Raw genomic sequence first — 22,799 nt, 5'->3', positions numbered from 1 at the left:
GTAGACTCTTTCCTTTTTTCTAACGCTTGTCTTGTGCAGGTACTGACGTACAAAGAATGGTCTTGATTGCAGAACATCTTGACCGTTTTTCGTCCTTATTCGAAAACTTTGACTATCTCTTTCTTAACTAAATGCTCAGTCAAAGTGGGAGCTTCTGTAGACACCTAAATTGTGTCGCCCCTAAGGAGATGATGACGATACTATTATCCTTGCTAGGTGGTTGGTGCAACTCCGTGCGGAAGCCCCAGTTGCTAAAATATATTCCAAAGTCCAATCCCCGGGCCCGTTCCCATTACGGAACTAGGTACAAAATCCAATTTCCAAAAATCAATTTCAAAATCCATTGTCTTTACAAGGCCATTTCCAGTCAAAATGACACTAGGCAATACAAATTCGGGCGCCGACCTACAAAAGTGTGCATGCAGGGCCCCGTCCCGTAAAATCGAGTACAAACATAATTTAGAAATTCAAAACAGCTTGTGTTTTAGACTCAAATAAAGCCTTAATCCTTAAGAATTCACTACGTGCCAACTTCGTACAATTCATATAAAGGTATAGCCATAAGAGACAAATGCAAGGACGGCGTCATCGTCCTTGCTTTGGCGGATTCTAAGCCACGACACCTGCGCCAGGCGCAGGTGGCTTTTTGATTTTAGCAGGTTAATTCTCTATTTAATCCCTCATTTCCTAAGAATTTGGGGCAAGAAATCATAAACACAACGTCCTAATTTCAAAATCTGCTCTCAAAATCAAAATACCAAACCCAATTCTAAACTACAAATTCCTATACAATTTCAAGTATTTAAGCGATTGGGACCACTATTCGAAAATCCAACCTAATCCTAACTAGGTAATTTCGAATCCCTACTTAAATCTACAATGTTTTCTACTCTTCTACCTTTCTAAATCCAAAATCCTATGATGTTATCATTAGGGTTCATACCCTTGATTATATTAACTAGGAAAAAGCAATGCCAAAGGTGTCATCTTTGCGAGGTTTCACTCTTGAAACCCTCTCCAAATGATTGTCCAAAACACCACTTTCATTATGCCATATAAGATTCAATCTTTATTTAAAAAATGATTAGTAAGTTGACACTTTTACTCTTAAAAGTGTTACTTACAACAATCACACATTTTTACAAAATCAAAACCATTTTATAATTCAAATACAGTTATGGATTCTATGATGTTTAAGGTTGTTTGTAATTACTTCCTTAAACTAGAATCAATGTCAAAGTTATGGAGCACATTAAAGTTGAGATCTTTTTCATATTAAAAGATTTGGACTTTAAACATTTAGCCTCCTGAGTTCAAGATTCAATATTCAATATTCAAGATTAAATATTCAAAGTTCAATATTCAAAGTTCAATTTCAATAATCAAAATCTAAGACACTTTGGGATTAGCAACTTGTCCTAAAGTTGAGATGTTTAGAATTGAATACGTGTCGGACACACTTATTGTTAAGTAGTCGTTTGGCGTTCAGAACTCAAATATAATAATTCAATTTCAATATAGCAATTTCAATATCGTCATTTCAATACCGCATTTCAATACCGCATTTCAATATCGTCATTTCAATACCGCATTTCAATATTGCACCTTTCAATACCGCATTTCAATATCGCACCTTTCAATATCGCATTTCAATATTGCACCTTTATTCTTGCTATTTAAATTCCGCACTCTTTACTCACCTTGTTTTAAGGTGATGTGGATTTGTACGCACTTTCAATCATTCCTTTACTTATTGCGATGATGCTTTACTTGTTTATTTCTTTCCTCACCTCACATGTTAAATTCAACAAATATACAAAAGGTCACATCACGCTTAACAAAGATAATTCTTGGACAAACCGGCCTTAGGTTCCTTTAATTAAGTTTAAAGCAAGTGATCATATACAAGTAGCAATATTCGTGTTCTAAATACATGTTCAAACCAACATATTGTCATGAATAGGGTTATCCAAAAATGCTTCTTGTCATGTACTCGAATACAATTTTGAAAGCTCGCAAAATAAGCATCTCGTTTCCTTGCCCGGATCTCACCCACCCGTTTCTAAGATTCAATGTCTTATCCACAAAGAGTCAACCTTGGTCTTTCCAAACCGGACCCTTAATATTGTTTGGTGGCGACTCCTCCGAAATTCAAAAGCTTACAAAACCCCGTAGGGAGAATACACAAAAAAACACCCCTACACTACTGTTACTAGGAACCATTTCACCATGGCCTTCCTATTGAGGATGATTTGGAGAGTGGATTGAGTGATATTGACTCACCTGTAGTGGAGGTGCAACCATTGGACAGGGGGTTGAACTCCCCTGGATCCAATGGATAGAGTTTTATGTTGGAATGTTAGGGGACTAAATAGGCAAGCTAAACAAGCAGAGGTGAGGAGAATGATTCTCACTCACCAGATCAAACTATTTAGTCTCCTAGAAACAAGGCTGAAGGCTGCTAACATGCGGGCCTTGTACCTGAATGTGTGTCCAAACTGGTGTTTAACTACTAATCTTAGTTCTCACATGAATGGTAGGATTGTGGTGGCATGGGATCCTGTATGCTATGATATTGATATTCTGGTTGTCAGCAGTCAATTGATTCATTGCAGTGTCACTCATAAAAGTTCAGGAATGCTTTTTTGTGCTTATTTCATCTATGGTTTCAATGAGAGAAAAGATAGAGTTGGGTTATGGAATCAGTTAAGGACTATGGCTGATAACATGGTCATCCCTTGGGTGATCATGAGAGATTTCAATGCTTTAATGGCAATTGAAGATAGGGTCGGAGCACCTGCTAGGCTACCTGATATCCAAGACATGTGGAATTGTATGACATATTGTGGTCTCAATAAGGTCAAAACAGCGGGAAGAGACTTCACATTGACTAATAAGCAGGACGGGGATGCTATGATTTTCCCCATGATTGATAGAGTACTTGCTAACACAGGATGAGATGATATGTTTCCCACTGCTGAAGCTACCTTTCTACCAGAATGAAGTTTTGATTATTTCCCTATGGTCTTACAGTGCTACCACCAGCATGCTCAAAAGAGACCTTTTAAGTTCTATAACATGTGGTTGAAGTCTGCTCAGTTTATGCTACTAGTTGAAAGTAACTAGGGTATTCATATTTCAGGTTGCCATATGTTCAGGGTAGTTCAGAAGTTAAAAAGGATCCAACAAGAGCTAAAAATGCTAAACAAAATAGGTTTCAACTCTATTGAGGCTGAAAGCTTGAGATCGCATAAAGAGTTACTACAAATTCAGCAAGAAATGCACAGGCAACCTGGTGATAGTTATTTAGACACTTCTAAAAAGGTGGCAGGTTATGCTTACAAAGTTGCTCATCAGTGTTATTTACCTTTTCTTTATCAGAAAACAAAGGTTCAGTGGTTAGAGTTGGGTGATGAGAATAGCAGAGTGTTTCACCAAAGTATCAAACAAAGAAGGAAAACTAATCAGATCCACTCAATCCAGACTAGTGAAGGGGTATGGGTTAAGACACCTGATGAGGTTCAAAATGCTTTTACTCAGTTTTATGACTCCCTTTTTTGGTCAATTATGACCAATAGAAGACAGGTATAACCTATCATCTTTGATCAAGGAAACAAGTTGACTTATGGCCTTAGACAACTCCTTCTTTGCTCCTTCACTGAGGCAGACATCAAGATAATGCTGATATCTATTTCCAAGAAAAAAGCACCAGGGTTGGATGGGTTTAGTAGTCACTTTTTCAAAGCCACCTGGTCCATAGTAAGTACTAACATATGTGCAGCTATCTCAGATTTTTCCATAACTAGCAAGATCCTTAAGGAAGTTAATGTAACTTCAATCACTTTGGTTCCCAAAGTCACAGTACCTGCTTCAGTGGGAGATTTCAGACCAATTGCATGTTGTCCTATTTTGTACAAATGTATTTCTAAGCTTCTGTGCAGCAAATTGAGTGATATACTCCCTGATATTATCACTCACACGCAGGGAGCTTTTGTTTCTACATGATCAATTTTACACAATGTCTTGATATGTCAAGACATTATCAAACATTATGGTATGGGAAGTTCTCAACCATGTTGTATGATGAAGCTGGACCTGAGGAAGGCCTATGACACAATGGAGTGGGCATTTATTGAAGAAGCAATGACTGAATTGGGCTTCCCTACTTACTTTATCACTCTGATAATGACTTGTCTCTCCACTACACAATATTCTCTCGTGATAAATGGGGTGCCTTCCCCCCTCATTCACCCTAAAAGGGGATTAAGAAAGGGTGATCCCCTCTCCCCCCTCCTGTTTACCATATGCATGGAATACTTTTCTAGATCAATGAAGCTAGTTGGTAAACATCCTGAGTTTCATTTCCACTCTAGATGCAAGGAAATGAAAATGAACCATATGTGCTTTGCAGATGACCTGCTTATGTTCTGCAGGGGAGATTCATCTTCTTTGAGGTTAATGTTGGAGGGATTTCAAGTCTTCTCTGAAGCTACAGGTTTACAAGTTAACCATGCTAAATCTTCCATCTACTATTGTAGAATGAATCCAACAGTTAAGGCTAGTATTCAGATGATCTTTGGTTTTAAACTTGAGGCTTTTCCCTTTAGATACTTGGGGGTACCTATTAGTTATAAGAAACTAATGGTTGGAGATTGTGAACTGCTGGTTGAGAAAATGGTGACTAAAATTACGATCTAGAGCACAAGACATCTCTCCTTTGCAGGGAGGATGCAGTTATAAGAAACTAATGGTTGGAGATTGTGAACTACTGGTTGAGAAAATGGTGACTAAAATTACGATCTAGAGCACAAGACATCTCTCCTTTGCAGGGAGGATGCAGTTAGTAAACTCAGTTCTCATGAGTATCTGTGTGTACTGGGGGAAGATCTTCCTTCTTCCTAAAAAAGTCACACAAAAGATTTCTGTTATCTGTAGGTCTTACCTATGGTATGGAGCTTATGATAACAATAGACCTGGTAGTGTTGGTTAAGATCATCTTTGTAGTCACAAAGACCAAGGTGGTATGGGTTTCAGAAACATCTCCCTTTGGAATCAAGTTGCTGTGGGGAAACTGGATTAGGCAATCAGCCAGAAACAGGATAACATGTGGGTTAAGTGGGTGCATACTCTCTATGTGAAAGACCATAATTGGCAGCAAAACATTCCATCTCTAGCTGCTAGTTGGCCATCAGGTACATATGTAAGGTGAAAGAAAAGCATTCTAAGTGCTCTTAACTCAAATCAGGGGCTTCTTGTACCTAAATACTCCATCAAGTAAACTTATGGGGGTTTGTGTGCTAAAAAGACAAAAGTTCACTGGCACAGGTTTGTTTAGAATAGATACATAGTTCCAAAGCACATGTTCACTCTTTGGCTGGCTCTCCTTGACAGATTGAAAACTAGGGCCGTGTTATTTTAGATTGGAGTGGGGGATAATGACACTTGTGCCTTTTGTGGCACAGCTGTGGAAACTAGCTCTCATTTGTTCTTTGAATGCCAATTCAACACTGACTTTCTGCTGTCAGTTTTGACTTGGCTTGGTTTGAACCAATCCAGGAGTAGACTTACTTAGTTTCTTCAATGGGTGATAAGATATTGTAACAAAGAGTTCAGAAGGAAGGTCATTCTAACTGCTTGGCAGGGCTGTTTTATCAGATATGGAAAGCAAGAAATCCAGCTTTTGGGACCTCCAAGTTCCAACTAAGCAACTCATACTAAAGACTGTCCAGTTTGATACAAGGCACAGGGTTCAGAACCTAATTAGCAAGAAACTTAATAGGTTAGACCATAATTGGTTTAGGGCACTATAGTGCTTCTTTGTTGTTTTAAGCTCGGGATGTTGAGCTGTAGTTGTTGCTGGTTTGGTTTTGTGGTTCCTTCCACTAGTTTTTTCCTGGCTAGGGTGTAATATCCCTTTCTGTTGATTAATATATAAAATAGCTTGCTTGCTTGCCAAAAAAACAAAAAAAGTGGTGGTTTGGTTTTACACAATCTCACTCAATAGACCTCTCCATTGGATTTACAAGGTCTTTTCCAATCAAAATGACACTAAGCAATCCGAATTCGGGGGGCGACGCACAAAACCGAGCAAGCCGGGCCTCATCCCGTAAAACCGAATTCAAAAACCTGAAAATGGCTAGTTTTTAGTTGAAAAGTCAAAGCCTTGATCATTAAGAAAATTCTACGTGCCAAAGTTCGTACATTTTGTACAATGGTACATTCACAAAAGACAAATACAAGGACGGCATCATCGTCCTTGCTTTGGCGTTTCCTGTGCCACGTCAGCGGCGCCAGACGCCAGCCCCTGCGCTGGGCGCAGCTGGCACTTGGCGTTTAGCCATCCAATTTTCTATTTAAACCCTTATTTCCAAGCATTTTAGGGCACAAAATGATAATCAGAACTTCGTAATTCTGAAATTCAATCTCAAAATCAAAATACAAAAATCAACTTTCAATCCTCAAATTCCCATACAGTTTCAAGTGTTCTAGCAATTAGGAGCTCTAAAAGGAATTCCAACCTAACCCTAACTAGGTAATTCCGAATCCCTACTCAAATCTACAATGCTTTCTATTATTCTACCTTTCTAATACATAAATCCAATGATGTTACCATTTAGGGTTCTTGCCTTTTGGTAACTAGGAAAATCATAAAAAGGTGTCATCATTGAGGAGGTTTCACTCTTGAAACCCTCTCAAAATGATTGTCCAAAAACACCATTACCATTATGCCATACAAGATTCAATTTTTCTTCCAAAATGATTAGTAAAGTTGACACTTTTGCTCTCAAAAGTGTCACTTACAACAATCGCATATTTTTACAAAAACCAACACTTTCTATGATTCAAGTACAAAGTTATGGATTCCATGATGTTTAAGGTTGTTTGTAATCACTTCCTTAAACTAGAATCATTTTAGTTATGGAGCAAATTAAAGGTGAAGCCTTTTCAACATTAAAAGGTTTAATCTTTGAGATTCAAGACTCCACATTTCAATGTTCAAATACAAGTTTCATTTTCAAGATTCTATGATGTTTAAGATTGTTTGTAATCACTTCCTTAAACTAGAATCATATTCAAACTATGGAGCACATCAAAGGTGAAACCTTTTTAACATTAAAAGGTCTACCCTTTGAGATTCAAGACTCCTAAGTTCAATATTCAAGTTCAATATACAAGATTCAATATTTCAAAATTCAACTTCTATAACCCAAAATCTAAGACACTTTGGGATGAGCAACTTGTCCTAAAGTTGAGATTTTTAGACTTGAATCCGTGTCGGACGCACTTATTATTAAGTAGTCGTTTTGCATTCGGATCTCAAATACAATAGTACAATTTCAATACCGCAATTTCAATATCATCATTTCAATATCGCAATTTCAATATCGTCATTTCAATATCGGACCTTTCAATAACGCATTTCAATATCTCACCTTTCAATATCGCATTTCAATATTGCACCTTTACTATTGCTATTTCAATTCCGCACTCTTTACTCACCTTTTTTTCATGGTGATGTGGTTTTGTACGCACTTTCAATAATTCATTTATTTATTGTGATGGTTCTTTATTTGTATATTGCTTTCATCACCTCACATGCTAAATCCAACAAAATACAAAGGTACACCACGCTTAACAAAGATAATTTCTTGGACAAACCGGCCTTTGGTTCCCTTAAATTAACTTTAAAATGAAGTGGTCACAATACAAGTAGAAAGTCTATGTGCTAAAGTTCAAATTTCAAACCCACATAGTGTCATGACTAGGGTTATTCGAAAATGCTATTTGCCATGTACTCGAATACAATTTCTAAAGCTCGCAGAATAAGCATTTCGTTCCCTTGCCCGGATATCACCCATCCGTTTATAAGATTCAATGCCGTATCGACTAAAGAGTCAACTTTGGTCTTTCTAAACGGGACCCTTAAAATTGTTTGGTGGCGATTCCTTCGAAATCCAAAAACATACAAAGCCTTCCGTAGGGGAAAATACAAAAACAGGAAAGTACGAAAAAAAAACCCCTACAATTTTGGCGACTCCACTAGGAGTTCTGATTTCAAATTCGATTATACGAGTATGCTTTGAGCAACAAGCCACTGCCATGCTTAAGTTTTGGATGCCAGCTCCAGCGTTGGGCGCAGACCCCTGCGCCAGACACCGCTGCCTAGCACAGTGGCTTCCAGTGGATGGTTTCCCATGTTGCCCAAGTTTTCGAGTGGGAGTCAGTTTTGGTTTTGAATTTCGAAGGAGCCTCCCAAACCTTGAGAACGAATGTCGAAAAACGAGCTTTTCAAATACAATATTCGAGTACAATTTTCAATTTTCAATTTCTATGCATGTCATGCATATTTCGAAAACCATATTTGTGCAAAATGAATTTCTACCTTGCCCAATATGGATGTGTTCTACATTCGGGCTAGCCCCGGGGGCAACGAAATGGTAACTCTCCATACAGCTCCTGACCAAAGTGTGTGACCATTTCCGCGCCTACCGAAACTTGACATTTGCTTGACATTCCCGATGTCAAGCATGGAGGTCGTCCGTCGACACATACATCCCTTTGGTGGATGTGCAAGTTGTTATCGGATCCGCCTCTTAGTCAAGCACCCTTTTCACACCCAAATCCTACCACTTGAATCATACAAAACATAGACCGACCTTAGGTTGAGAACTTTGCATGTCGCATTCATAATCCATGTTAGTTTGACAACGTGACATTTGTGCATTGTGTGGGCGTCTTTGCACGCGTGAATGACTAACCTCGAGTTCTAGCTTTGCCAAAACCATTAGCCTCCAACTAGCAAACCTAACCCCTAGGAGAATCATTCAAACTTCATGCATCTAAAATCACCGATTTAGGGTCTTTTGGGAGCGCCACTCCATTTGATTCAAAACCCTTAAAAACACGCCTCACGCACAAATTTCCAAATTTAAAATTTAATCCAATGGCGTCATAATGCCGTATTTTCTAGTCAAAATTTCAAGTTTCCAAATTCAAAATTTAATCCAACGGCGTCATAGTGCCGGATTTTCTAGTCCAAATTTCAAATTTTAATTCAACGGCGTCGTAATGCCGGATATCCAAGTCAAGCATTCAAACCTCCAATCACATGTTCAAAACCTCAAGTTCAAATGTCCAAACTCATGAGGGTGTAATGCCAAAATTTCGATTCAGTCTTTCAAACCTCAAGTTCGAATTCCCGATTTCAAATCCTATATTCAAAATTCCCAAATTTAAAATCCATGATGGCGTAATGCCGGATCTTCAAGTCCAAGGTTCTAAATTCAAGGCCTCATGGGCTCTACAAAACGTCTCTTTTCCAATTCCAATTCTAAATCCTAGATCAAATTCGAATTTCAAATTCATCTTCAAACTACAAAAATTCTTGCTTTCTATCGTTCCCATATACAAATTCAAAAACATTTCCGACGGGTTGAAAGTCCCTAGAAGTAGTACAAAATCCAATGGGTTGAAATTCCCCTAAAATATTTCCAAATTCCATCACTGGGTTGAAATTCCCCTAAAATAGTCCAAATCCGATCATGGGATGAAATTCCCTTGAAATATTCCAAGTTCCAATCGGTTGAAACTCCCCTAAAATAATACAAGTTCAATTCCCGAAAACAATTCCCATGGGTTGAAAATCCCTTGAAATAATACAAGTCCATTTTCTACATTCCAAATTGGTTGAAAATCCCTTGAAATAATACAAGTCCATTTTCTACATTCCAAATTGGTTGAAAATCCCTTGAAATAATACAAGTCCAATTTCCAAACTCTATCATGGGTTGAAAGTCCCCTAAAATATTCCAAGTTCCATTCACGGGTTGAAAGTCCCTTGAAATAATCCAAACCCCATACAAATTCCATCCGGGTTGAAAATCCCTTGAAATAATACAAATTCGATTTCTACATTCTTATCGGGTTGAAACTACCCTAAAATATTCCATGTTCTATGTTGGGTAAAAACTCCCTTAGATTACACAAAATCCAATGAGTCGAAATCCCCTTTCAAAATCCCAAGTTCTAGTACAAGGAGGTAGCCTCCACAAAAGAATGAAGCTCCTTTCAAAAATATTTCGAACGGGTTGCAAACCCCAAATACAAATACAAAATCCAAAATCCCGAATCTTCGGAGTGGCACTTAGAGTCAAGTCAAGGTCTCATTCATTGCATGCATATCATATCATGTGTCGGGAAGTCCAAGTTCTAAATTCATGTCATGTGATAACCGGGTGCTCGGACTCATTCTATCAAAATCCAATTCAAGATGACTTCATTGGCAACGGCTGTAGCAGAACTCTATGAACGTGTTGAAGAAGCTGAGGCTCGCATAAGGGCTCTCGAGGACAATCAGGAAATCCTTTTTCAAGCTGTGGGTTCTTTCGAGGTAGAAGAAATCTTTCATAACCAGAGGTCTGCCCCCTACCTTGTGCAACCAGATGCAAATTCAGAGTCCGGGTTTGTTACTGGATTACCTCAGGAGGATATTTGTGGGATATGGGCCAGCGACGATGAAGACATATTCCAGGACCCTCCCATTGAGAAAATCTCTGACGATGAATGTCAGGAAATTGTGAATGCCGATTGATACTTGGACAATAAGGCAGAGAACAGTTTTAAGGTCATGACTCAATCCGGTCGAATTCAAGACTAACTAACAAAATAGTACCAGCAACTAATGTCCCTCTACCTACCTAGGAGAATCCCTTGATCAAACAGTTGAAGCATACAAAGGCAGAGGTCAATATCAGGCAACTCATGGCTTCCTCTGTGGAACATCGCACTGCTCTAATCAATGCCCTTGTCAAGTTGAATGTCACCCCGGAGGTCACTCCTGACGAGCTGGTCGGGTTACTAACAAATCTGGAAGAAGGAATTACGTTTACAAATGAAGACCTCCCGCCCGAGGGGGAAAGCCATCACAAGGCACTCTATCTGACTGTTGAATATAAAGACAAAATCATCCCCAAGACTTTAGTTGATAATGGGTCAGCCATCAATGTGTGTCCACTTCGCACTGCTGAGAATTTGGGCTTCACTACTAGTGACTTTTCTAGCTCCTCCCAAGGTGTTCGCGCCTATGACAACACTCTTTGGGAAGCAATGGGGACTCTCACCCTTTTACTCCGAACAAGCCCAATTGAGTGCAAGGTGAGTTTTCAAGTGCTCAACATCAAAGCAAGTTTCAACCTCCCTTTGGGGAGACCTTGGATACATGACCTCAAAGTTGTACCATCTTCACTCCATCAGAAAGTTCGAATGGAGGTCCAAGGAAATATCATTACTCTGAATGCATCCCATCCAAGAACGAAGGTAGCCGACAAGGCTCTGATATTGATAGAACATGATGACAATGATGAAGACATTTGGGGGTTCAGTGCTGAAGTAGGAGCTATCTAATCCAAAATGAATCCCATGGTAAGGCATATAATGATCAAGCGTGAGTGCTTCTTGGTGAAGGAAATAATGCCCTTGGTCCAAGTATGCATTCTATGTTAAGTCTAATAAATGCGGTTCAGTATTAATTAACAAGTTAATAATTCAGTGAGATCAAGTGAGCTGAATGCCTAGCTAGAGGCCGCTTCAGTTCAAGTGGAATTAATGATATTAATCCACAGCTTACTCTTGACTGAACCCGTAGGGTCACACAAATAGTACGTAAATGGATCAAGTATTTAATGGCATTAAATACTCCAACTATGGATATTCGGATTCGACGGATCTTGGTTTCAGTGGGAGCTGAGATCGTCACAGGCAAGAAATGAATACTCCGGAAACGATGATATTGCCGGGAACGGAAATATGGATCGTATCGGAAATATAAATATTATCCAAGTCGTAGATGTTGCCGGAAACGGAAACATGGTACGTATCGGAAAATATTATCGGAAATAGAAATATTGCCGGAATCGGAAATATTGCCGGAAACGGAAATATTGTCTGAATCGGAAATATTATCGGAATCGGAAAATAATTCCAGAAACGGAAATATTAAATATTTGTTCGAAACGGAAATTAATTCCGGAATCGGAAATGTTAAATATTGTTCGTATCGGAAATGAATTCCGGATTCGGAAATTTAATCGGAAGCGTATCGTACGAATAAGCATCGGACGAGGCCTGCCGGACGAGGGCCCAGCACGAAGCCAGGCGCAGCTGCGAGCAGTGGACTGCGAGCATTGCTGCAGCTCGCGTGGGCTTGTAGCTCGCGTGGGCCGTGCGGCCGTGTGGGCTGTGCGCGGGCATGGCCTGCACGCTTGCGGGTCATGCTCGCGTAAGTGTTTGTGTTCGCATACGAAACCTAAAAAGTGCAGAATTCATTTAATGATTAAATTCCTAATTCTATTTGATAAATTAATTAAATAAGAGTTTTATTATAATTATAATTAATTAATTCGTATCCTAATAGGATTCCAATTCTCTTTCCATACCCCTATAAATATGTGGCCTGGGTTCACAATTTATAACGAGTAATTCAAGTATTCAAAGTGAGTTTTTGAGAGAAAAATTCAGTCACACATCTTGCTCAAAAGTGCCGAAAATTTATAATACCTTAGGGGCGATTCTAGTTGGTTAATCTTAAGGCGGATCCGGACGTGCTGTGGACTATCTACGGAGGGACGACACTTGGAGTCCTAAAGACTTGTTCTTGTTCGGTTCAGGCGCAGCTAGGGAAGGCACGCAACAAAGAGTATTCATCTAAACTATGCTAAATGATTATGTGTAAATAATATGTATTCCTGGCTTAATGGTTGTTTCCGCATGATTTATGAATTGTCATATGTATCATAACCTAACAGTGGTATCACGAGCCTCTTATTATTTTCATAAGCTAAATTGCATGAACATGGTTAAATATTACAAATTTGCAAGAATTAAAAGGGGTGATTAATTTTCGTAATTGTTAATTAATTGCAAATTGCGTTTATTTAATTATACGTACGCAGTTTTTCGGCAGTTTCTTCGTTACTCATCCAAATCGAGTGATTTTTGTGTCAATTCCGCATGTAAAAGGCATTCTAAAATTTTGACAAAAGTATTATTTTTCTGCCGAACCCAGAATTCTCAAATTCGAAGCCTAACTATGACTTTTCGAAGGTTTTAGTTTTTCGAATGCAAAATTTCGTAAATTTAAGATGTTAAATTAAATATTTGCGATTCTTGTTGACAAATCTTGAATTTTTGATTGACCTACTGTATATGTTTAACAAGTTTGAATGCCTAGCCTTGTTAATTATGCAATCTAATTTGTAATTATGATTAATTTGTTGAAAATTAGAATAATTTAGAATTAATTTGATTTTCATAATTAATTATAATTTAGTTAGAAACCTATGATTAAAAACCACCATAAAAATTGTAAATTTATGATAAATTTTAAATTTTTATGACCTAGGCTTGAATCCATGATAATCGGAAATCAATTGAATAATAAATTTTCGATTTTTCGCCCTAAAATTATGAAATTAATATTAATTTATTAATTTGTCATTAATTTTAAATATAAATTTTAAATTTTATGCGATTCGTTCATATAACTTGCACGCACAAAGCAATGGACGCTTCGTGTTACCCTTAAGGGGTGTTGTATATTGCGGGCATGCGACGACGAGCAAGGGAGCTCGTCGCCCGTGCGGCACGAATGCAATGAGCAAGGGCATGGTGCACGAGCACAAGGCAGCAGCCCTGCCTTGTGTCGTGGGCCACGGGCTATGGACGAATGGGCATGGGCGAAGGCAAGGCACGGCAGTCGCGTGTGGGCAGCAAGCGAGCTGCGCCAAAACGCGCACTGCCTCGCGCAAGCGCGCGCAGCCTCGCGCGCAGCGAGCGCAAGCTCGCGTGCCACGAGCGCTGCGCCCAGCGTCGATCGCGCGCAGCGAGCAATTGCCCGCGCACAGCGAGCGATGGCTCGCGCACAGCGAGCGATGGCTCGCGCACAGCGAGCGATGGCTCGCGCACAGCGAGCGATGGCTCGCGCACAGCGAGCGATGGCTCGCGTGCATCGAGCACTGGAGCGCGCGCAGCAAGCGCTGGCGAGCGCGCACAGCGAGCGATGGCTCGCGTGCATCGAGCGCTGGCGCGCGCGCAGCGAGCACCAACTTGTGCGATGGCTTGCGATGGGTAGATGCAGCAGCTATGCGACGAGCGCATGGGCTGCGCGCACATGGCCAGCGATGGCTGTGTGCGTGTGGCCCATGGGCGTGCGATGCGTAGGGTGTTTGCATTACGATTAGATCGTTTTGAATGTTTAATTTGAAATTTTCAGTTTACGTAATTTTAATTAATTTTAAAATTAATAATTTAAATTATGGATTTTTCATGAAATACCCCTCAATTTTCACGAAATTCACCAAATGCCCCTCGACTTTCAGAAATTCACCAAATGCCCCTCACCTTTAATATAATACTCAAAATACCCTTATACTTAACGGACGTTAAGTCGCCGTTAGCTTCCTTTTACTATTTTGCCCTTATTTTGCTTTTAGTTATTTGCAGTCCTCTCCTTTCTAGATCTACATCGCCATTGTAGTACCTTCAACTCAGAGAGAGAGAGTGAACAAGTAATTTTCTCTCTCCTCCATTTTCTTCCTCCTTCGAACTTGTGCAAAATCTCCAATTTTGTTCTCTCACTTTTCAAAGATCTGCAGCTCAATCATGTCCAATATCACGCAATCAATGTCGTCGAATTTCTAGGGTTTTTGCAATTCGATCGAAATCCACTGAGAAGAGGGAAAAATAATCGATCGATTGATAATGGAGTCACGATCTTCACATCATCTTCACCATCAAGCGAGAATACATCTCAAGATCAAGCTCAAATTCATCTCTTTCAAGTAAGACGATTTTCGAGCAAAAATCTCTCATCAATTCTCAATAATCCTCACTCTTCTCGCTCTAGCGATGCTTCGTCGTGGCTTGGGTGGTGGTCTTCACCGACTTCGGTGATTTTTCCTGAATTCGCCCCGATTAATGCCTCCAAACGTAAAGATGAATTCTCGGCAATGAATGAGAATTTGGTGTTGCAGGAGAGATTTTCGCAGTATTTGGATGTGGTGGAGATGCATTTGGTGAAGGAGATATGGGTGCGGTCAAATTCGTGTGGTAATTTAAGTGTCAGAGCTTAGCACCATTTTTTTCTGCTGCGTTTCTTGTGCTAGAGTTGGGGATGAGGCAACTGTAAGTGTCAGAGCTCTTTGTGTGGTAATTTGTTGCGTTTTTTGTGCTAGAGTTGGGGATGAGTCAACTTTGAGTATAAGTTTGGGTGGGTTGTCTCAATTTCCTGGTTAGGCTTTCCTTCTCCTTCCCCTGTTCCCCTAAACCATCGTAAGAGTGATCAGGTTGGTAACTACTAACTAGGATACTTCATATGTTGATGAAGACAACAAGAACAACCTAGTATCGTAGTATGTATATCGTGTACGCGTGTTGGCGGAGATTTCGTGTACTCAGTCTATTACACGAGTCCTCCAGTGAAGCTCAGCTTCTGAAAAGTCGACATTGGACAACAAATGTCGAAACTCTTTGAATTTGTGCTATACATAAAAGGCGTTTGATCATAGGTACCCAAAGAAGGGAACATCTCATGAAGAAAAATGCTGGTCCGAAATGAACATATCATACCGATGTTAATTTAATTTTCTTTTCTTATTGCTCGAATTTGTTTAGGGCATTCCTGCTAAGCTTAGAAATAAATAGTATTTTGTAATAGAGCATCATTTTTTGATAATTAATGTTAAAGAAAGCGAACATGATGTTGAGTATTGCTGTACGGTTACCGAGATGTCGAAGCAGAAAAGGTGAGTTCCCTATTGAAACACCAAGCAAAGAAGAGAAAAATCTCATTGTTGCTGAAATGGGCTATTGGTGAATTATGTTTTAGAATAGGGTATTTGGTGATATAAGTATTATAATAGGGGCATTTGGTGAATTGGAAAGTAGGTTAACGGAGGACTTAACGGCACGTCATTAGTAAGGGTAGTTTGAGTATTATATTAAAGGTGAGGGGCATTTGGTGAATTTCTGAAAGTCGAGGGGCATTTGGTGAATTTCGTGAAAATTCAGGGGTTTTTCATGAAAAATCCGTTTAAATTATTTTCTTGGATTTTAATTTTGAATATTGTAATTATAATAAATTTTATTTATTCTAATTATTTTACTAAAATTAAAATCATGAATTAATTTAAATACGACTGAAATCAAATTAAAATTTTTGGATTCAATCATAAATTTATATGGGCTTTAAATTTTAATAAAATTTGTATGTTTCCGGTTAGACTTGAAATACATTTTTATGTTTAAAATTAGTAAAGCATATGAATTTATTGGTTTAAGTGGGAGCGCTTTTTAGTCATAAACTCTTGATTAGGTCTACGAATCCTTAAGGTTAAAAAAACTTGATTAGAATTAATAAGGACTGAATAATTGGTAGATTATTGGTGCCCTTGATTAATTGCTGCAAATGTTTACGTGATGCATAATGTGTTTTACTAACCAGCTATGTGGGTCATTCATGATAATGAATGGGTGAATGGTATATATTGTATATGTACTGTTTTGCAGGTTATGAAGTGACTAGTATGGCCCAAATAGGATAGAAAATATGGTCTGCGTACCATTAATTTGAATGTAATTGGTCTAAAGTGCCAAAGTCGTTTTTCAATTCAAATATGGTCTGCGTACCATCAAATAGTTGTAATTAGTTTTAATTATAGCTTATCCTATTTGAAGAAAATGGTGCCTCCCACGGAGATTTTCGAGACGGACTTTGAAGTTAAAGCTTCAAGATGAAGTCGGGCCATACTAGATCACATTTATCTTATGCATGCTTTAAGTTATTTATTGCTTTAAATATGTCTTAAAATGCATGAGATTACGGCTTGATTATGTTGCATGATTAAGGATTTTAGTTCACTTAAGATCTAACCAACATAGTAAGAGCCTTAAGTTCCAAACTTAAAAATTGAGTTAAAAGGTGCCATGCCAAAATATACACTTGCTTGGATATCCTTTACATCAATCTAGTAATAGTTTTCGCTCAGCGAGGTGTTACTTATTGGTCCTAAAGGGGCAAGGTACACAATTAATTGTGAGTACATGTGAGTTTTGGTGAAACTCAACGATGTAAGTAAGGAGTCATTTTATGTCGTGGCAAAATCGATAGGTTTACCTAATAAGTTCTTAGACGTACCTATCAACCAAGAATAGTTTCTAGACTATTAGCAAAAGGCTTTTGCTTACCTAAGATGTTTTAGGATTAAGTCGACAAACTGTGCTTAGTTCTTCAATGATTTTAGGATCTTGGAATCATTTTATTCACACCTGCCGGAACAATAAATTCGAATAAAATGTAATAACTTGTTTAAATTGCATGATTGCTTTCATTTTCAAGTTATTGTTCATGATATATGTTTAGACTTTGCATGCTTCAATGAATGTTTTAATTATTGTTTATAATTAAATATCTTGCACTGCGATAAATCCTTTTAGAAAGGTAACAGTAAATTTCCTCGATTGGTAGTGAATCCAAGAACGATTCACGGAAATGAGAGAAAGTGAGCAATTTAAAATGTACGTTTCTTTTAGCGACTTTTATGGTTGTTTTCGAATATCAAAATCGAATGGCAAACCAATTGGTGCTTGTGAATTCAAAATACAGTGTAGTTTTGAGATCATAAAGCATTGAGTTTAATACGCTCAGCTTTACCAATGGTTAACAACCTAATATCTTTGTCCATTTAATTCTCGAATGAGTCTAGTCCCTAGACATTCGAATAGATCGATGCTTAGAGAACTTTAGAAGCTTCTGGTAAGATCATCTAGTTGAAACAAAATATTCAACATAAATTAAAATGGTAAAGAACCTTGTTGGTGACATTGGACATGTCTAACAAAGTATAAAAGTCAACACTAAAGAATTCAATTCTTAAGACTATAAGAAAGGGTACAAGAAATAGGAAAATGAGGAACAAATGAAAGGAATTTACGATTTCGTTTCTACCTATAAGTTTATGTTTAAAGAGAAGTGACCTAGCAATCAAACTTCCTTGGTATCATATACCTCTTGAGGTTCTTACTTCGGTAATAACTCAAACAATGGAAGCTAGGATACACTAATGACCTACAAGTGGGAAATGAAGCATGGCAATGCTACATTAGTTGTAGGGTCATCTAGTTTGTTTTAAGTCCTTTCAAAGGCTGGAACTAAATGGCTATTTTGTTCCATAATCAGCATACCTAAATTTCTGCTTCAAACACAGAAAGACTCACATTCAGAAGAACAAAAACAATGCTTGTTTGTTTGTTTATTTGAATGAAATGGTCATTTACGGGATGAGTCAATATGCTTGATTAAAACAAACAACTCTTTAAAGAACTTTACTAGGTTCAAATCAAACCCTTGATTTGAGTTCCATTAATCTTTGGCATTGTTGCTTAGACCATATCAACAAGTTAACATTCATAAGCTCTATTTTGATGGACTTTTTGAAAGTTGGTTGATTTCTAGATCAACTTAAGACAAGCTAGTCTTACTTGTTGAAAGTAACAAAGAATATGAACTATTGTTAGAACACCTAGACAATAGAATTCAAAGCTAAAGAAAGATTTTATGACTTTATTATTTCACATGGATTTGAGTGAATATAGGTTTATTTACTCAAAGTGATATAAGTTTGAATCTGTTTGACTAGTTCAAAGATTCAGAAGTATAAAATCCACTTGGCAAGAAATCATAAAGATCTAGGTTAGATCATGTTGATGATTACTTGAGACCAAATATGATCATCAATGATTGTGTGTTGTAATTTCACAATCTAGGTCCATAAGATATGGCATATCTTAGTTGGAATAATCGAAGTCAATTAGTACTTGATTCGATCAATGATGGATCATAAAGACTTTTCCTATAATTTCTAAAACAAAATGCTCAACTACCACCAAACTAAACCAAATTCGTCAAAGCTATTGAAAAGTAATTTCAGAATAACTTTTCATAAAATATATCTAGAGAGTTGCAAAACTCAGTGGGAGCTTAGTGTTTGTCATTCGACAAACTAAGGCTCAAGTATAGATATATATTTCATTATGATTTATTCAAATGAAACACAAGGGTATTGTTTCTACCACGAATTTTTGAGAACATAATGTTTGTTTGCTCGAAATAATGTCCTTTTTGGAAATTCGTTTCCAAAATGACAAGTGGGAGAAAATAGACCTCGAAAGTCTTCGAGGCGAACAACAAACATAAACGGACATTCCGGAGGCTTTTCGAAGTGCTTCAGAAAAACCGAACTTATTCTTTAAGGACTTTAGAAGTGGCTTTAAAGAATAGACATCTCTTAGAAGACTTTACAAGTGCTTCAAAGAGAATAGAATATTCAAAGGACTCTCAAAGTGCCTGTTGATATTCTATACCCAAGTAGGCATAGAATTCAAGTCACTAAAACTATGAGATTCTTCTATTAGATAGTGAAGAAACATAGAGATCAGGTCAATGAAACTATGAGATTCTTCTATTAAATAGTGAAGAAACCTACAACTTGCAGTCAAACTATTATCATGTAGATTAATGAGTTTGTGACTTGTAAGAAAGCTATGACGAAACCTAGATTCCCTAAAATGGTTAGAGGCCATATATAGACTCAAATGTTTTAAATGGTTAGAGGCCATAAAACATACTCAATGTTTTGATGACAAAATTGAAATTTTGTTGATTTGCAAGAATAGGTTCACACCTATTGGTTGCAAGTTTGTTTTAAGGATAAAAACCATCAAACATGAAATTGTGTTCACACACAAAGCGAGATTAGTTGCTAAAGGTTACAAGCAAATTCATGGTGTGAATTGTGTTGAAACCTCATGCATAATCGTAATGCACAAGTCTATAATTCAAGCAATGATTGCATATTAGTACATATAGCAATTGGATGACAAAACGTATTCCTCAATCAAATGTTGGAATAAACTATGTACATGGCATGTCATAGGATTTGTGGATCCAAATAAATGCTTGAAAAGGAATGCTAACTTATGAAATCTAAGTACAGATTTAAGCAAGCAATTGGGAATTGGAATTGTATTTTAGTGAAGCTAATAAGTATTTTAGTTTCATAAAATGTACATGATTCTTATAGATATATAAGAAGTTTAGTGGGAGTACATAAAACTTAATTGGTCCTATGTGTATCACACACATATCTCTCTATTGTAAAATAACATTCAAATGCTAATGACTTAGATTTGAAATTATTCATCAATGACGGACCAAGGCGAAACTTAGTACATAATGGGTATTAAGATCTATTTACAAAGATCTTATAATAATGTTTTGGATTAAGTAATGGCATTTACTAAATCAAACACGAAAGTCTCCATTGGAGACATTTGACCCATATGAATAAATCTAAGTAAAGAATGTTTGAACTATGTATAAGCATTTACTAAAGTTATACATCAAAGGATCTAAGTAAGATTCTTAACCTATATTATATGTCAAAGAATTTAGCTGGATTCAGTATCTACTGAAATTGAATAAGTTAAAGTTACATGAATAGAATTCAATTGGGAATTATTCTGCAAAAGAATTTATCATGTATGATATAATATGAGGATCGCCAAAAATGTATCGTATGACTTTAGGCATGACGAACATATACCAATCTCTATTGATCTAAGTGAAGATCAACTAGATTGAGATCAAGAATACTTATGGTACTTGAAAAGGTACATAGGAATAGTTCTTGATTCAAGGAAATAAAGATATGCTAAATATTGATGCTACACGCATAAACACTGGCAAAGGATCAAGCAAGATTCCCTTGGAGTTAACCATTGATAAGGACGAGCTATAGAGCATCGTGTTTTGAAATGGCAACATGGATTGGAGACCATGAGTTGTTGCGTGGGATATTAAAATATTAATTTCTATGTTCTAAGATACAGCTGGAAAGTCTTCCACATATCTGTGAACTGCTTGGATAAGAAAATCCAAACAAAGCATCACTAGCAACCTAAACAGTTGAAGTAGAAGTACTTATTGCCTAAGAAGCAATAAAACTGAGTTGTTTACATTAAAAGGTTCTTCACTGAACTTGGCTGGATCACATGTCTGCTGACTTGATGGTTCTTCATTGCAAAATGCGTAGAACCACTATCGAAGTAAGAAAGACTAGATCACATACTAAACAAACTCAAAAGATCTTATCATCATATCTCGAAGAACATTCGATGAAAAGGATATTAAGATTGGCAAAGCATGATAACTAAACCTATGCAACAAGTGAGAAGCAACACTCACATTGTAGCACTGGAAATCAAGCATAGCTTTGAATTCCATGAACTGTTTTAAAGATGGGTTTTGAGGCCCATGGTTGTAAAACGTTGGGGTTGAACATTTATCATATATGAAATGTATTTTCATATTCCATTTAATCTTGGTTTAGTATTAAATGATGAGTCCCTTCAAATTTGACGAAATATTCAAGATAGACTGTCAGGACCAGTCCTGTGACTAAGAAATGTCTATCAAGTGAACTTGAATGTCAAAGGTTGAAAATGGTCCCTAGTCGGAGTTTTCTATAAAATTGGACGCATAGAAAACGTTAGACGACTAGAATGCAAGATGACTAGTAGTTCTGTTTCTTGAACTATGTGGACATGGCAATGTCATAATCATTTGCAAAGATACTTACTTTGGGAAGACTAGTATCGGACAAGACCTATGAAACTTTATTGTAAGAGATGAAAATCTGTCATAAGTAAATTTCATTAAAATTATTAGACACTAAATCCTCAATACCTGAGTGATTTGAGATTACTTGTTTGAGAACTGGTTGCTTTGACGTTGACCAACCGTCGCACCGTAAAAGGAGGCTATAAAGGCAACACCCAGGTAATCACCTATCAAACGAAGTCTAATCTCAAGATCACAAGATTGGGATTGTCCTCCCATAAATCGGGATGAGATGCTTAAAAGTTGTGCAAGGCCACTCGGAGAGCTAGAAACTGTGAAATGCATGGCCGTGCTCGGATGAATCATAGGCTATGATTAACTGTTTATTTGATCAGTTGAACTCTGAAACCGAGGAACACCTCTGGACATAATAAGGATGACAACTCTTACCTTATGTTCAAGAGCAAGCATCGAGCGACAAAGGAATTAGGAAATGCACACTTGTCCCTAAGGACAAGTGGGAGACTGAAGGAAATAATGCCCTTGGTCCAAGTATGCATTCTATGTTAAGTCTAATAAATGCGGTTCAGTATTAATTAACAAGTTAATAATTCAGTGAGATCAAGTGAGCTGAATGCCTAGCTAGAGGCCGCTTCAGTTCAAGTGGAATTAATGATATTAATCCACGGCTTACTCTTGACTGAACCCGTAGGGTCACACAAATAGTACGTAAACGGATCAAGTATTTAATGGCATTAAATACTCCAACTATGGATATTCGGAATCGACGGATCTTGGTTTCAGTGGGAGCTGAGATCGTCACAGGCAAGAAATGAATACTCCGGAAACGATGATATTGCCGGGAACGGAAATATGGATCGTATCGGAAATATAAATATTATCCAAGTCGTAGATGTTGCCGGAAACGGAAACATGGTACATATCGGAAAATATTATCGGAAATAGAAATATTGCCGGAATCGGAAATATTGCCGGAAACGGAAATATTGTCTGAATCGGAAATATTATCGGAATCGGAAAATAATTCCGGAAACGGAAATATTAAATATTTGTTCGAAACGGAAATTAATTCCGGAATCGGAAATGTTAAATATTGTTCGTTTCG

At 37.6% G+C, this 22,799-nt stretch overlaps 1 protein-coding gene across 1 annotated transcript; it reads left to right on the top strand.

The window, feature by feature from the left end:
• The first annotated feature begins 3,198 nt into the window (after window positions 1-3,198).
• LOC130471834 (uncharacterized) lies at window positions 3,199-4,005 on the top strand. The gene is made up of 2 exons (XM_056842160.1): window positions 3,199-3,585; window positions 3,700-4,005. The coding sequence occupies exons 1-2, from the start codon at window positions 3,199-3,201 to the stop codon at window positions 4,003-4,005; spliced, it is 693 nt and encodes a 230-aa protein (XP_056698138.1).
• Window positions 4,006-22,799: the final 18,794 nt, after the last annotated feature.

The sequence above is a fragment of the Spinacia oleracea genome, chromosome 4 (assembly GCF_020520425.1).
Source record: "Spinacia oleracea cultivar Varoflay chromosome 4, BTI_SOV_V1, whole genome shotgun sequence".
Taxonomy (NCBI): Eukaryota; Viridiplantae; Streptophyta; class Magnoliopsida; order Caryophyllales; family Amaranthaceae; genus Spinacia; species Spinacia oleracea.
This window is presented reverse-complemented; position numbering and strand designations above follow the sequence as displayed.